Genomic DNA, 16154 nt, shown 5'->3' on the forward strand with positions numbered 1-16154 from the left:
AAATTATTTTACCATTTTTCTGGTTTCAGCGCCCTTTTCGCTAAGGTCCTACTCTTTTTTTCAATTTTCATACCTTATTAAGAGCAATCATGTTTCTTTATATAATCAATAATAAAATTTGGTTCAGTTTAAATAGGTCCAAGGTAAATACATATTTCTTATTGATCACATTATTGCGTAGTTTTTACCACCAGTCAAGATTACTTATATTTATGTTTTTATATTATTTTATTAATGCATTTTAATAATTACAAAGTAATTCTTATAATTAAATAGGTTATAACCCTTAAAGCTTAGAGTTTTAGAAAATATAAAGTACGGGATTCGGAGGTCTACTTGTGCAAAGCACTGACTACTTCGTAGGGGTAAACTCAAATGTCTGGTGGAGGGGGAAACTTTGGAGGGATGACAGCTGGTGATAGCTATCTTCACGGCCGTAACTTAACCCTACTTCTTCACTCTTCACTACTTCACTCAGTCAAAAAAGTCAGTAGGCTCTAGGGCTAGGCTACTTCAATTAACAATTTACAAAAATAAATAGGCTATCAAAAACTAAACTTATTCACTATCACTATTTCACTAAGTTTAAGTCATAAGCTTAGTTAAACTGCTTATTATCTCATGTTCAAGAAATAATATTGAAAATTTTGTCAAAGTGATTTCTTATTATTATTATTTTTTGTGTAGATACTAAGCCCACTTGACCATTGATTGAAAACCAAAATGATTCGCTTATTTGAAAGGTTTGTTTTAGATTTTAACTATTTATTGTACACACACATATTTTTACTAACAAATATGCTAATTAGGCACCTAACTAGATAGCCTAATAACTTCAAAATAACTTAGCCCACTTACACTAACTTGAAATGTACATGCCATTCTTAAGTTAAAGGTGTTGTTGTTGCCAGTTTTTGTATGATTAAGGAACCAAGGGGTACACTTCCATATCTGTTGGCACAAACAACCGAATGAGTAATATTAATTATTGGATTGTTTCATTTGATATATCGTTTGGTTAGTTAAGTTACCTTACCTTACCTAACCAACCAAACGATATAAACCTATCGAATAATCTATATATCGATCGATATTTTCATTCGGTTGTTTGTGCCAACAGATAGGGAAGCGTATCATTGTTTAAAAAGTTAAAAGAAAAAGTAAAGGGCAGCACTTTACTTTACGTCCTACACTCATTCGTATGAAAATACCGATTATTCGATTGTTTCATTCGATATATCGTTTGGTTAGTTAGGTTAGGTTAACCTTACCTAACTAACCAAACGATATACCATAACTTATCGAATAATCGATATATCGATCGATATTTTCTTTAAAATAAGTGTAGGACGTAAAGTAAAGTGCAGCCAAATAAAGCTTTACTTAACAGTCGTAAACTAAGAGAGGCTCATTCAGTAACTAAAGGCTAGGCTGTCTTGAGTAAAATAGTTGTATAAAGTGGATTTAACCCTTAAAAACCATTGATTTTGCTCTTAACTAACAATAAAAAGTCATTGATTTTCATTCACGTTATTGTTATCTAATTCTTTATTCCGATTGTATTTTGAGTTACTAATTACTGACTATTTATAAGTGTAACATCAACATAAACTTTCTTCATAATCTAGCCTAAATCTCATGAAATCACTATACTGTACCTAAGTTACATTACAGTAGGCCTACTGAATTTGGTGTGATACATATTTTGTAACATCTCCAGTTTACGCAGTAGGCCTAGATTTAATCAAGATACAGAATGCAATAACTTGGATATGCTAAACCTAAGTTAGATTTCATAGAGATAGTGAACTAGGTTTAACTTATTTTAGGGGTAAAGATTTTGTAATTAAAGGTGTAAGTTAGACCTATAAGTTAATGTTTTATAATATTATTATCGAATGTAAACAAAGATTGTTATTGTTTTTTTACTTCTTACAAAAAGATACCGGTATGTTTAAAAAAAAGTCTTTTTTAATTTAGTTCATTCCTGATTAAATTATTGCCACGACAACTATCACGGTCGTGATACCTAGAGTTAATGAATTTTATGTTAGAGAACACTCTGTAGGCTACAGCAAGTCCCGACACTATGTTGATTCATCCTAAGTTAGTTATTCGTGTTCTCAAACAATTTAAAAAACAAGTCACCACAACTTACTATGACTTGTTTAAGATTCTTTTGTTAGCACTGCAGGCGACAGATTGTGACGAGTCCTAATAATACATTATTAGGGGTCAAAAGGTTCACTAAAAGTTAAAATTAGTCTATGAAGTTTTAAGATCAATAGGCCTACTTAACTGTCTACACCTAGCCCAACATCTGCAAATTATTTATTCAATAGGCTAGAGATACAGCCTATCAAATCAAATAATGGACATATTTTGAAGTATTTTTCTAATATAGCCTATTTGTAGGTTGGTCATCAAGAAGGAAACAATGAATACTGTAAGGCGTTCAATTTTCACAAACACACCGCTAAGCTTCCAGGTGACTCAAATTCTCTGGTAAGAAAATTAGTAGCCTACATTAGGAATTATGATACGTTTCGGAATTTAAGTTCCATTTTGCTATTTTTAAAAGTAGGTACTTATACACTAAGCAACAAAATGTATCAATGGAAAACCAAATAGAATGTTGCTAAGTTGCTAATAGTTAACATGTGTTGTCAACCATCTGGTAACTATTAGTATAGAATATACAGGGTGTCCCGTAACTCTCTGAACACATGTATATAGCGTTATTGCTTAGGTCAAGACAAACACATTTCACCATATAGGGACATGGGTCTGTGGTGTCTAGTTTACCGACTGTCGGCATTTATGTGTTTTTTACAAAAACATTTATAACTCCTAAGTGGTTTGAGATACTGAGATTTTGCAGAAATGTTATTCTTATTAAGGTTTTTTTAGCATTGTTTAAATGGTTAAAAGTGGTCATGCATTTGGAAAAGAAGACATTTCTCTGTTAGGCCTATTATGTATCCATTTTTAACTAAAAAGTATCATTGAAAAATAGACGAAATTTACTAACTTTTTCGTATCTTGAAATTTTTTTTGTCAACTTAACGGTTTTCGTGAAATTTGGCATCAAATATTTTAAATGGCTGTCATCTTAAAGTGGTTAATAATTTTTTAGTATAATTTTTAACAAAGATAAACCTTAATAAGAATAACATTTCTGCAAAATCTCAACGCTGTATCTCAAACCGCTTAGGAGTTATTAATGTTTTTGTAAAACCCACATAAATGCCGACAGTCGGTAAACTAGACACCTCAGACCCATATTTCTATAGTGAAATGTGTTTGTCTTGACCTAAGCAATAACGCTATATACATGTGTCCAGAGAGTTACGGGACAACCTGTATATTTATATTATGGTAAAAAATAGTCTACAGCTAAAAATCTACAGCCATGTTAACCGCATAAATATATAAAGTATTAAAACTTAAATGTTTTTTCTTTGACGAAATCTATCAAGTCACTACTGGTCATCGATGGATGCATGGTATAACGGTATAAAAGGTATAAAATTTTTTTAACTCTTTATGGCTGTTAAGTGTTGACTGCCTAGGAAAGACTTCAAATAGTCTAGCCTAGGAGAAACAGATGAATGCCGCTAGTAGCAAGGTTAGGGCGGTGCAGAGGATGGTCAAAAAATGTTTCAACAATAATCCTGTAAGAGGTTTTTAGTTAAATTTGCAGTGAGGCTAGGAATTATCGAGAATGATGATCAAAATTTCTTTGTTGGTCGTTTCCCCTTGCAAGAAAAAAGATTGATCCATAAATTGCCTTATCTGTCCCAAAGCTTTGCACATGACTTTTTGAGGAATCAAGATTTGCCTGGTTTTTACTTTTCCTGGCAACAAAGTAAGCCTCCATTGCATTGATTGTTGTTTTTGTTTTAGGACTATTATAAGCAGCCCAATTTTAATTCCTCGTGACTATCTATGATAAAATGTCTTGCCACCCTTGTCATGTTTAAAATAAAGGGTAGGGTATCAGCAATCAGGCACATACTTTCTCCCATTAGCTTCTCAACAACCTTTATCATGATTAAGCTTTAGGAGTAACTATGATATTTTATGAGGAAAATCATAAAAGTTGCAATAACTTTTTATCTGTAGTTTTTACAGCAGTTGGGGGTTGTACAATTTTGTTTAGAATCATAAGGACCCAGGCCTAAATTTTAATCAAAATTGTTTGGGCCGTTTTTGTGAAAAAGATTATTTTTCTGTTTTAGTTATTTATGGGAAAATGACCATTAAATAGGCCTATCTAAAATTTAAAAAATAAAAATGCCTGGAGACTCCATGTATTATTACCTACATACCAAATATCATCAAAATCGCTTTATAGGTGTGGTCTGTACACATCCACCTATACAGATATGCGTATACATAGACATCACTTTGCAAACCACTTTTTTGGGGACCCAAAACGGATATATCCAACCTAAACTCAAGCTCCAAAATTTAGACTAAAACAATAAAGACATAAGACATAAGACATTTATTCATCATTTTTACATATGTAATGCTTAGACAGGTCAAATTGTTGGTAAATACATCTCGTATTCAGTCTTGAGTAAATAAATGTATAAATATATAAATAACAAGTAATTCAGTTAATACAGTCAATATAATACAAGAGTTAAAATTGAAATTGAGCGACGAGCAAATAAATACAAAAGTTAAAGACCATGGCAAGAGATTAAAAATTTGACAGTAATAAATAAAAAAAATCGTGCAACTTATATCTAAATCACAGTTACATCCTATTTCAAATATTTTTTATTAACTTATCAGACATGCTAAAAAAATCTTCGATACGGTAGAGAGGGTTGTTTACTAGAAATAAAAACAGCCTTTTCTTAAAATTCTTAAAGTCTAAATCTGTCACAGCCAGAGGTAATTTATTTAATAGCCTGATACCCATCACAACATGTCCTGATCTTGTTTTTTCCAACCGTACCTGAGGCAGATCAATCTTTTTGCAGTTTCTGGTACTAATACTGTGCACTTCATTTCTCATTTTGTATTTAAAGCTATTCTTAAAAGTAAACAATAATAATTGATATTTATAAATGTATAAGTTAATGGTGGTCAATATTTTTAATTCAATAAAAAGGGGTTTACAGTGTGCTTCACTATCCTCTTTACACATTATTCTGATGATTTTTTTCTGAGCTAGAAGTACCTCGTGGATTTTAGGAGAGCTACCATAATAAATTAAACCATATGAAGCAATTGACTGAAATAACGCAAAATAAGCAGATTTTACATAATCAAAAGGGACATAGTGCACTAATCTAGAGAACAAGAAAACAATTCTTGAAAGCCTATTTGTTAGTTGATCAATCTGCTGTGACCAGGTTAACTGTTTATCAATCAAACACCCAAAAACTTAACATAATCTTGTGAATCAAAAACATCAGGTACTTTTCTTAAGCTAAATATGACAGATTTTGTTTTTTCATTGTTCAAGAGAAAAGAGTTTGCTGCAAACCAGTCTGAAATGTTACCAACTACATCTTTAACATGCAAACTTAATAAATCTATATCAGAACCATGCACAAGAAAGGTCGAGTCATCAGCATATAAATAGGTATCACAGAAAACATTATTAGGCAAATCATTTATCGATACTAAAAATAGAAACGGCCCAAGTATGGACCCTTGCGGGACTCTGCATACTACATTAGACATAGCTGACCGCTCGCCCTTGATACAAATCACTTGTCTTCGGTTGCTTAAGTAAGAATTTAATAGGTTAAGGGCAGCCCCACCGACTCCGTAGTGCTGTATCTTGCCCAAAAGCATCCCATGGTCGACGCAATCGAAGGCCTGGCTAAGGTCGCAGAAGGTGACCCAAGCAAAGCCTCCGCCCTCAAGAACATCATGTATTTTAGCAATCAACGCCCCAACAGCGTCGGTGGTGCTGCACAACCTCCTAAAACCGAATTGTGATTCAGAAAGAAGGCCCAAAGCCTCAAAATGGTCACTTACCTGACGAAAAATGATGTTTTCTAACACCTTTGTCAGGGCAGGAACCAACGAGACTGGCCTATAATTTGCAGGGTTTTTCTTGTCACCCTTCTTATGGATTGGAGTTATTTTAGAAATCTTTAATAAATCAGGAAAAGTTCCTTCTTCAAAACATAGGTTAGTGGCAGTGACCAGCGGTGCAGCTATAATATCACCAACACTTTTAATGACGAAATTTGACATTCCGTAGAAGTCTAAAGCTTTGGAATTCTTTAAGTTACATATGACCTTTTTTACATCTACTTCATTCACAGGTTGGAAATAAAATGCTTGAGTTGCACGAGGCACATTAAATAAATAGCTATCAGAAACAGTGTTAGGCTTAACTATACCAGATCTTATTACATTTACAGAATCAACAAAATAACTATTCAAAGTGTCAGGACTAATAGGTATATCACAGCATAAGGACTAGAATCTTTGAAACTTTTAATAACTGACCAGGCCCCCTTGCACTTGTTTTTGGAACTTTCTATTACATTAACATTGTGATTAAATTTAGCATCTTTAATTTTCTGTTTGTAGGTTTTCCTTAAGTTGCGATAAAGCAACCTATCTGCCTCTGAGCCAGTCAGAAAAATATTTCCGGAGCAACATTAATTTCATATTTTAATTTAGCAAGATCTTCACTATACCAAGGCTTTTTGAAATCATTATGTTTGTTGGAACTATGCTTAGGCCTACACATTTGCAATGGAAAAGAATTCTGATAAACTAAGTTAAAAGCGTTAAAAAAATATTCAAAATACATGTCAGCAAAACTAATTCTATTATCACAGCCCATTTTACTTAATACTAGATTAAAATCGCATTTACAACTAATTCATACAATTCCTCCCAGTTAATTAGAGAAAGTTCATGCTTGAAGGTTACCATGTTTGCTTCAGAAAGATTCCTACTGTAGATGGGTATGTTTTCCTCCGTCTGAGTCCTCCGCTCCGTCGAGTCTAGTACCAGGCGAAACCACAGCATCGAATGATCGGAGTAGTAGCAAGGTTGAACCTCAGAATAACAGTCATCCCTCTTTGCATTAGAGAAAACATTGTCCGAACATGATTTCTCCCGGGTAGGTTGGTAATTGGAACAATAAAAGTTGTATTCTTTTAACAACTTAACAAAACGTTCACTTGAGTTGCTAATCTGCGTAATATCAAATTCTGAGTTAAAGTCACCCCCAAAAACAAAAGTATACGAGAACCATTTTGGTTGGTTAAAAAAATTAAGTATGCTATCTAAAGTCTCTAAAAAAATATTTCCATCAGCGTCAGGTGTGTGATAAATAACTACAACTACCAACTTCAGTTCATTTTCAACTAATGCGCAAGTTTCAAAGTGTTCCTCTTTGGCAAAGCGACTTAGGTCGAAAGGTTCACAGTTATATTTTTCTGAAGCATAGATAAGTGTTCCACCCCTCCTGAGAGATTGTCTCTGGTAACTTGTTATTAATTTAAAACCATTTAGTTTCAATAAGTCAATATTAGGGTCAGTAATCCAGTGTTCTGAAAGACATACAAAATCACAACTATTACTAAAAACTGTTTCTTCTAGAATGTCCAACTTATCTGATAAACCCTGTATGTTAAGGTATAAAAAGGTAAAACAAACAAAGAATGAAGACTTGTTTACCTGTTTTGCCTTCATCACCATTATAGTTTCTCGTTTTTTGAATCCACTGACTCATTACCGGTATTCAACTGGCCAAGGCCTAGGCCAGAAACTTTATGATTCTGTACGTACTTCTTCTTAGGATAGTATTTCCCGATCATTACACCTGATGGCCAATTGGCTGGTTTCATGCACTTAGTCACTAAGTTTTTGTTGATACCAACCTTGAAGGAGCTGTATGAATTGTACCTAGATTCAAGTTTTTCACACTTAATTTTCACAGCATCACTAAAAAAACTTGATACATGACTAGAAACTTCCTCATCTGTTACTTTTGGGCCGAGACTGGTAACGTAAATCCAGGACAGTCTATCTACCACGGCTAATTTAGAGCTATTATTTGCACTTCCCATAATCAGTTGATTCGAAGTTCTTTGTTTTCGGTTGTCGTTTGCACTCGATCTCAGTAGGCCTATCGATTTCCTCGACTTCTTATATGACACTAAGTTAAAACCTTCAGCATCGACACTAACACCATTATTTGTAGAAATAGGCCTAGCTTCAGAAGCCACGCTGCCGCTGACGTCACCATAGATGTTTCCCTTCCTCATAGCCTCGCCCTTATGTTGGCCTTGGCCATCTAGACCTAGCAAGTCACATGACTCCGTTAAGCCTAGCCTACTCCCTGAATCAGTCACAATTTTATTAATTTGGGAAGATCCCTTATTTTTATCACCGTTTGAAGTCGCCACTGCTTCCTTATAGGTTTTTTTTATTTTCTTATCCTCATCTGCTCCGACAACGTCAACTATAATTGAAGATGAATTTGTTTTCAATGTACTAACCTTGGCTTTCAACTCGGCGGTGTTATACTGCACCGAAAGTACATTTTCCGACATAGTTTTCAAATTTTCTGGGGTAAATGGGGTTCTTGGTAAATACTTAAACTCTATACAGGGTGAATCAGACCACCCTTTTACATACTTTTACGGAAGTACACTTTCTCCTAGAAACGCAAAATAAAATTATTCCAACCTAAATCACATCCGAATAATCCATTTAAAATACTCAGAACATGATCCAAGCACAGGGTGTTCAAGAAATAAAGGTCACAGGTTTGAATCTCCTCCCCATAAAATAAAGTAGCCTATGTGTGATTGAAAGAGTCCAAAATACGCCAATCTTAAATATTCTTGGCTATCAAACTCCTTAAGTTTCCACAGCAAGTAACTCTCTAAGTAAATTATGTTACAAACAGATTAAGTTTATATGTGTGGTGACCAATTTAATTTTAATCCAAATTGAAGCCTAAAAGCTTAACTGATTCAAATTTTATCTCTGTTTTGAGACTGATTGTTATATAAATTGTGATTTATCAGAATTACAAGATAGTCTATTTGCAGAAAACTAATCTCCTAGTTAAGCCTCTTGAAAATTAAGCTAAGGGTTGTTAAATTACAATGGTTAGCAAGTTATCCATTCATACTTGGCTTAAAATTCCTACTTTGTATGGTCACCTTTACAATGAAAAGTATTAAAGTATTAAGTAAAGTTGTATCATCCGCTTATAATATAACAGATTTTGTATTTATATTTATAGGGAGATCATTAATGTACAAGAAAAATACAATAAGCTGCAAGACTTATCACTGGAGCAAAATACCCTCGCCGCAGCAAACCTGCAGACTAAGCGAGTTTCCATTTGCCTGATTGGGTTTACACTAAAACGTCTCCTTAAAAATATTATATTTATTCCCTATTTAAATAAAATTAGTTTAACAAGTACTTCTAGGTTTGCTGCAAAAGGGAGGGTAAATAGGTGTTTTTTTGTTAAATGTTAATGGTCTAGTAAGAAATATGCATTTTCCAAATTTGATAAAAATATGTTCATAAACAAGCAAACTACAACAGTTAACTACATCGGAATTTTAAATTAAAATTTTTTTGGAATTTTCTCTGTAACCATTTGGCGTATAATAACGCTTGAACATAGTAAATTATTTGTTTTTTAGCTCTACAAAATTATTTGGAAAGATATTGCTAAATTTTATGTTATTTGGGTCAAAAATGGGAGAAACCAATTTTCACCCCATAAAACCCCCCATAAACCCCTGTTCCCATAGTCAGATCATGCTGGTTCGCAAACTCGTTTGAATACTTTTTTTTATACCAAATTTCATCAAAATCAGATCATTTTTGCTCCGAGTTATCGTGCTAACAGATACACATATCCTAATATTATAAATGAGAAAGTTTGGATGTATGTATGTATGGATGTTTGTGACAAGTAAATGCGAAAAATACTGGTCGAATTAGGCTGAAATTTTGGGTGATAGCTCACATTCTCGATTAACATATAGGCATATTGCTATCTCAAAACTCCTTTCAGGCTCCGCCCCAGTGGCTCTGGAGTTTCCCATGTTAATCTCATGGGTATCTATATATTAATTTGAAACTGTTTTTCTTTGTGACAGCTAATTTGAGAGAAGGATGTAGAAACTCGGTAGGGGTCCCTAAAGAAAGGTCTTGGTCTGTAGATGAACCATCAAAAGAGAAACGTGGTAAATTCCTTTGGGGCTCTGCCCCAGTGGCCTTTAAATTTCCATCCCATGTTATTCTTATGGAGGAAAAACGGGGTTTTGTCACAGCTAATTACAGAGAACGGCTGGGCGTAGAAACTTGGTAGGGGTCTCTAAAGAAAGGTCTTAGTCTGTAGATAAGCCATCAAAAGAGAAACAAGGTAAATTCCCTTGGGGCTCTGCCTCAGAGGCCTTTAAAGTTCCCTCTTCAGATTTGTTTACATTATGACCATATGCATACATTTACACTACTTTTGAATAAAACAGCTGTTAATATTTAAATTGTGATTTGAAAATTTGTAGAAAACACTAAAAAACAAGGTCAGCTTTTGAAAAAAGATAAGATATTTACAAAAAGTTTTGATTATATCTAACTGCTGTGTACATCTTGAGTATTTCCTAATCTTTGAGTCGACTCTTATAAAGTCATCAGAAATTATGACTGTTATTAGTTTTAAAATAACGCCTGTAATGCTTCGCAATTGCTCGAATTCGAGCAACAGGTACACTAGTTCACATTTAAAAGGAATTAAATAAGTTTGTCAGCTGATTCGACCAAACAAGTTGGTTCTATAATATTCAATAGCATTAAAAAGTTATAAGGATTACCAGCAGGGTGCAGCACTATTATATTTTTTGCAAGCCATATATAAAGCCCAAAGTACCCATGAACTTTTGAGAAAACTACAAGTCACACCCCCATAAACCATATACTTAAAATGTTCGTCATGACGAGAAACCTTGCAAAAACTATCCATTATTTCATAAATTGTCCTTTAAGGTCGTATTGCTTTCTAAAGGGAACAAAAAAAACCTCAGCTGTACTTATTTGTATCTTATACTTTCAATTTATTACCTTATTAAAATCAGGTGGGATCATTTGTTTGTATTACTGTATTTTGTTTTGTTTATTACAGCTTAATAACCTTCATGATTTAGCCCCTGAACTGTTTATTAGACTAATATGATCAGGTACATACCTTTACGTCAACAGTTCAATTTTGTAGTAAGTAAACTCACAACATGTTTCGCCTATTCAGGCATCGTCAGGTGGTATCCTAGCAAGAATGCTTTGTCTTCATCCATGATGGAGTCGTCAAGAAACATTTAAATAAATACACATACATTACGCATATGCGTAAATGTTTTCTTGCGTAATGTACGTGTATTTATTTAAATGTTTCTTGACGACTCCATCATGGATGAAGACAAAGCATTCTTGCTAGGATACCACCTGACGATGCCTGAATAGGCGAAACATGTTGTGAGTTTACTTACTACAAAATTGAACTGTTGACGTAAAGGTATGTACCTTATCATATTAGTTAACTTAACCAATCAATAGTTTTATTGATACTTATGAAGTCAAACGGGGTGAAGCCCGTGGGTAACAGCATAGATAAAACATAGTTCCTTAGTAGATTTCCCATCCTTATAGAACAGCTGAAGCCAATTTTATTGTTAGTTCTGTCCGGTTTTATTTAGATGTCGTGTTTTGTTTACAATTAGTTTATATTATTTTAGGGTTAGTTTCTCTCCAAATTCTCTCAAAAAATTCTCAAATTCTCTCAAATTCTCTCCAAATCCTCCCCCATTGCAATACGCAAAGCTATAGTATAACTGCAATAAGCATTTTATACTTATACGCTAACCCCATACGAAGAACGGGTACTCTGCTAGTACTATATATATTTAAATAAATTTATATTGGTTCTGAAAATATTAGTGATTAGGGGAGTTTTAAAAAGGGTACTTGGTTTTTAATTATGTATTGTTATAAATATATATATATATTTATATATGACTTTGAACGGATGGTGTTTTTGGCCTCTAGGGACCTCAAAACAAAAAAGTAAATCGGTCCCGGGTCCAGGTCTTACCATGAGTACTACGGTAATAGCTTATACCCTATATGGGAAATTCGCTAAAATAACTTATTGGTTAGTACTGTTACAATAAACAATTGTTTTTAGTGCTGAGCCATTGAAGAAAAAGAAAAAGCTTGACCCTGCAATTTTGAGAGCAAGAGAAGAAAAGAAAAAAAGGAAACTAGAGAAACAGATCCGCCGTTTAGAGAAGAATGCAAGACAACTCAAACCCTTAGATGAATGTGAAGTCCCTGAGACCCTCTATAAACCTGAAGATATGAAGTGAGTAGCTTTCCAAATTTTGGTATGCAAATTATAGTAATCAGGGTGTTTAGTTATCGGGAAAAACAGGAAGGTTGAGAATTAGTAAACCATTGACCATTGAATTTCAAATGGTCTTGAAAAGTCGGGATTGAGTCTTTATTTTATTGTCAAAGTTGGGAATTTTATGAACTATGTAAAATCTAATCAAATATTCATAATTTTGCTGCGATCTTGCCAGACCACGATCATGTTTCAGTGACCACAGGAGACTTAGATTCTGAGTAGACGACCATGGGAAATGTCCATAATTTTGCCATGATCGGGCAAGACGGCAATCACGTTTTCGTTATAAAAAAAATTAAGATGATGATGTCTACACGACCACGGGAGATCATGATTTTACCGTGATTGCGCAAGACTTTTGCAGAATTTTGCCACAGTTGTAGAATACATTGATAATGTCTATATGGCCGAGAAATGTTAGTGACTCATCGTCTTGCCGCAATCGGGCAAGTCGACGATGGCGTTCCCGTGACAGTGGAATTCAATGACGTCTACATGGCAACGGGAAATAATCAGAATGTTGTCGTGATCGTGAAAGACAAAGATTACAATTTTCTGACCATGGGAGTTTATTATGATGTCTCGATGGCCGTGGAGGATAATCATAATTTTGACACGATTGCGGAAGACAACGATAATGTCTTTATGACGGCGAGGGATGGTAAGATTTTTCCCCGATCGTGAAAGGCAACGATCACGTTTTCAAGACCGCGGGATGATGTCTACACGGCTGTGAGAGATAATTAGCATTTTTTTCACTATCGCGGAAGACAATGGTAATGTCTTTAAGGCTGAAAATTTTTGTTGAATTTGCCGCAATAGCACAAGGTGACAATGACGTTTCAGTGACCGCGGTAGTTGATGATGATGTCTACACAGCCGGAGGAGATAATCAGAATTTTTCCTCACAGGAGACGATGATAATGTCCACATAACTGTGTGAGATATTCGTGATTTTGCCATGATCGCAGAAGTCGTTGATAACATTTCCGTGACTGCGGGGGACGATGATGGTGATTCTGTTGATTATCAGGATTTTGCCGTGACCGCGAAAGATAGTGATGATGTTTCCGTGACTGAGGAAGATCGCAATGATCCCAGAAATCGACGATGATGTCTCCACAACCGCAGATGATCACGCTATTAGAGTAGGCTACCTCTAGTTTGGCTTGACTGAAAATATCAGGCTGGCACACCTCTAGCTATAATGAAATTGACTATTTGTCGTTTGATCTTCATTTACCTTTTATATGGTAGTTATTTAATGTGATAAGAAGGTTTAAACCCAAATAGGCTGATTAGATTTTTCTTTTCATAAAAAAAAATGCACCAATAAAAAATCTTACTAGCCGATTTTTTATTGGTGCATTAATTTTTTCTTACTTGAAGAACACCTCAATATGATCCTAAAATACTTTATGAAATAAAGACAGTGGTTGGTTTATTATAACCAAAGTATTAAGAAAATTTGTTAAAACTAGAATTAATTATATCTGTATCAAGAATTCAGAAACAATAAATTTTGGTATAGACACATCAGTTGGTATGTAAAATCAAAATGGAAATAAACTAATTATCCCTAACCAGTATATTATACATGCATACCTTTTACGATCGAGAAGACTATTATAAATTAATGTCTTAGTCAGTCACACACAGCAGCTTGGATACAATTCATATCACTGGTCTCTACAGATTCTGTTGTCATTCAGTGGTAATGCTCAGCATCAAAAAATGCAGCATTAACAAAAAACCAATGATTTTTTCAAACAAAAATATTAGTTTTGTTGTCTTGTTGGTCTTTTGTGGTGATAACAAGTGAAAAACTTTGAAACTAAAATAATTTGGTGGGAAGATGCTTCCGTGATGGTTGCCCAGAAACACAGCCAGTGACCCTGGCCCAGCGAGCTTAAAGACAACCCCATTGTCTGGGGTCAGCTCCGATTATATTTTGTAAGCTTATCACCTGATAAACTAAATATTTTTAGAACACCCAATATGTTGCCAGAATACGGACACGTCAAGTGGCACCCATGAGTGAGTCGGAGGTGGACTCTCGTGTGAGGCTAATGAAGGACTGGGCCAGACATCGACAGAGACAGGCGCTTGAGGATCTCAAGATGATTGATCGGCTCGCGTACTCCCAGGCTCGAGCACTCGACAAGCTGCGTCAGGAATCTGAGGAACTCTATCAGGAAGCTATTCAGGTGAAATTTATTTTTAACTTTTGTTAAATTTAAGTTAAATGTCCTGAGTTTTATGAGTTGTTTATTTATATTCAATGACAGTTAAATACTACTTTTGTCAGTCCTCAGTAATACTAAGACGTAGGTGCAAGTGTAGTGAAACGGTTGTAGACAAACTTATCTAATTTGGAGTGTATTACAAAGATGGGATTTTTTAGTTTTTGCTCATTGTTTCCTGTTAAATGTTGTCAAAAGTCTGTTAATCTTTTAAATGTTTCAAACAGGCCTCTTACTGTAATTTCTAGTTAGATTTCTATTGATTATAACAGCCAAATTATCTAACTTCTTTAATCTTTTAACACACTCTTTTTCATCTTAAAATATATTTTAACTATGGCCGTTATTTAAAGTAGCTATTTCAGTACAGTTATTAGAATTGAAAAGTATCTCACAACAGCATTGTTTACTTTCATAACAGCATAGTTTTACTCATAACAACACGGGTAACGGACCAATAAGGTTCAAGGATTGAGAGAGGAGAAGCAAAATTGCAATGATTCGAAATTCAACTAATCAGCTGTTCAGGCCAATTTAATATTTGATTGGTGCAATTAGTGTTTGATACAATGTTTCGTTGCATCGCTGTCAGTGGCAATGAGAGGTTATAAACAAAAACATAACCTCTCTTGAAGTTATGAGTAGTAATTTTTAGTAATAACAGTAACGTAGCCAGGATTTCAAAATAGGGGGGGTCGACCGACCGGGGAGTCCAGGTAAAGGGGGGGGGGTCTGGGAAAATTTTTAAAAATATAAACCCTAAAACGGTCTTTTTAGCTCTCTTGGCATTGAAAATAATCAACCCCAACGTCAATACAGTAAGATTATATAATTCTACATTTAATTAAAAAAATATATATTATATTTAAGACCAGAAGGGGGGGGTCCGGACCCCCAGGACCCCCCCCCTGGCTACGTCACTGGTAATAAAAACACCGTCGTAGGTAAAGTAGTGTACGCAACTCGCGTAAATAGTGTTAACAACACTCATAGAAGTTTTTAAGGCACTCGCCAAGGCTCGTACCTTAAATTTTCTACTTGTGTCTTTAACACTATCTCTACGCAATCGTTGCGTAAACTACTATTACAATGTACGTTTTTATGTTGTTAATTTTGCTTTTTTTTCTTGTTATTAATCATATATAAACATAAGTACTCTTTTAGCTTATTTATTTAATTTAATAGTAAAAAAAAACATAAATTCATGATTTTTTTTTAGATTGACCCTGGTTTCTTGCCATTCAAGGTTAAGGGCCCTGTTGTTACTCCACCAATTGAAAACTATGATAGTCCTGATGGAGAGTACGTAGATGTATCCAAGAAGTGGTGATTTAAACTGTCATTCTTTGTCAAATGTCATTCTTGTCACAACATCTCAATGTTTTATGTAAATAAAGTAGTAGCAATAAAACATATTGGCTTTTTTCCATTATATCAATTTTGTCAAATGTTCAATTAAGCACAGATAAGTGAGGTACAGAGGAAAC

At 34.3% G+C, this 16154-nt stretch overlaps 1 protein-coding gene across 1 annotated transcript; it reads left to right on the top strand.

The window, feature by feature from the left end:
* Window positions 1-488: 488 nt before the first annotated feature.
* On the top strand, window positions 489-16080 carry LOC128985899 (39S ribosomal protein L40, mitochondrial). The gene is made up of 5 exons (XM_054405876.1): window positions 489-743; window positions 2416-2505; window positions 12203-12379; window positions 14433-14631; window positions 15887-16080. The coding sequence occupies exons 1-5, from the start codon at window positions 724-726 to the stop codon at window positions 15995-15997; spliced, it is 597 nt and encodes a 198-aa protein (XP_054261851.1). The 5' UTR covers window positions 489-723; the 3' UTR covers window positions 15998-16080.
* The last annotated feature ends 74 nt before the right edge of the window (window positions 16081-16154 follow it).

The sequence above is a fragment of the Macrosteles quadrilineatus genome, unplaced genomic scaffold (genome assembly GCF_028750875.1).
Source record: "Macrosteles quadrilineatus isolate MER2022 unplaced genomic scaffold, UCM_ALF_1.0 Scaffold_1__1_contigs__length_201487025, whole genome shotgun sequence".
NCBI classification, from domain to species: Eukaryota; Metazoa; Arthropoda; class Insecta; order Hemiptera; family Cicadellidae; genus Macrosteles; species Macrosteles quadrilineatus.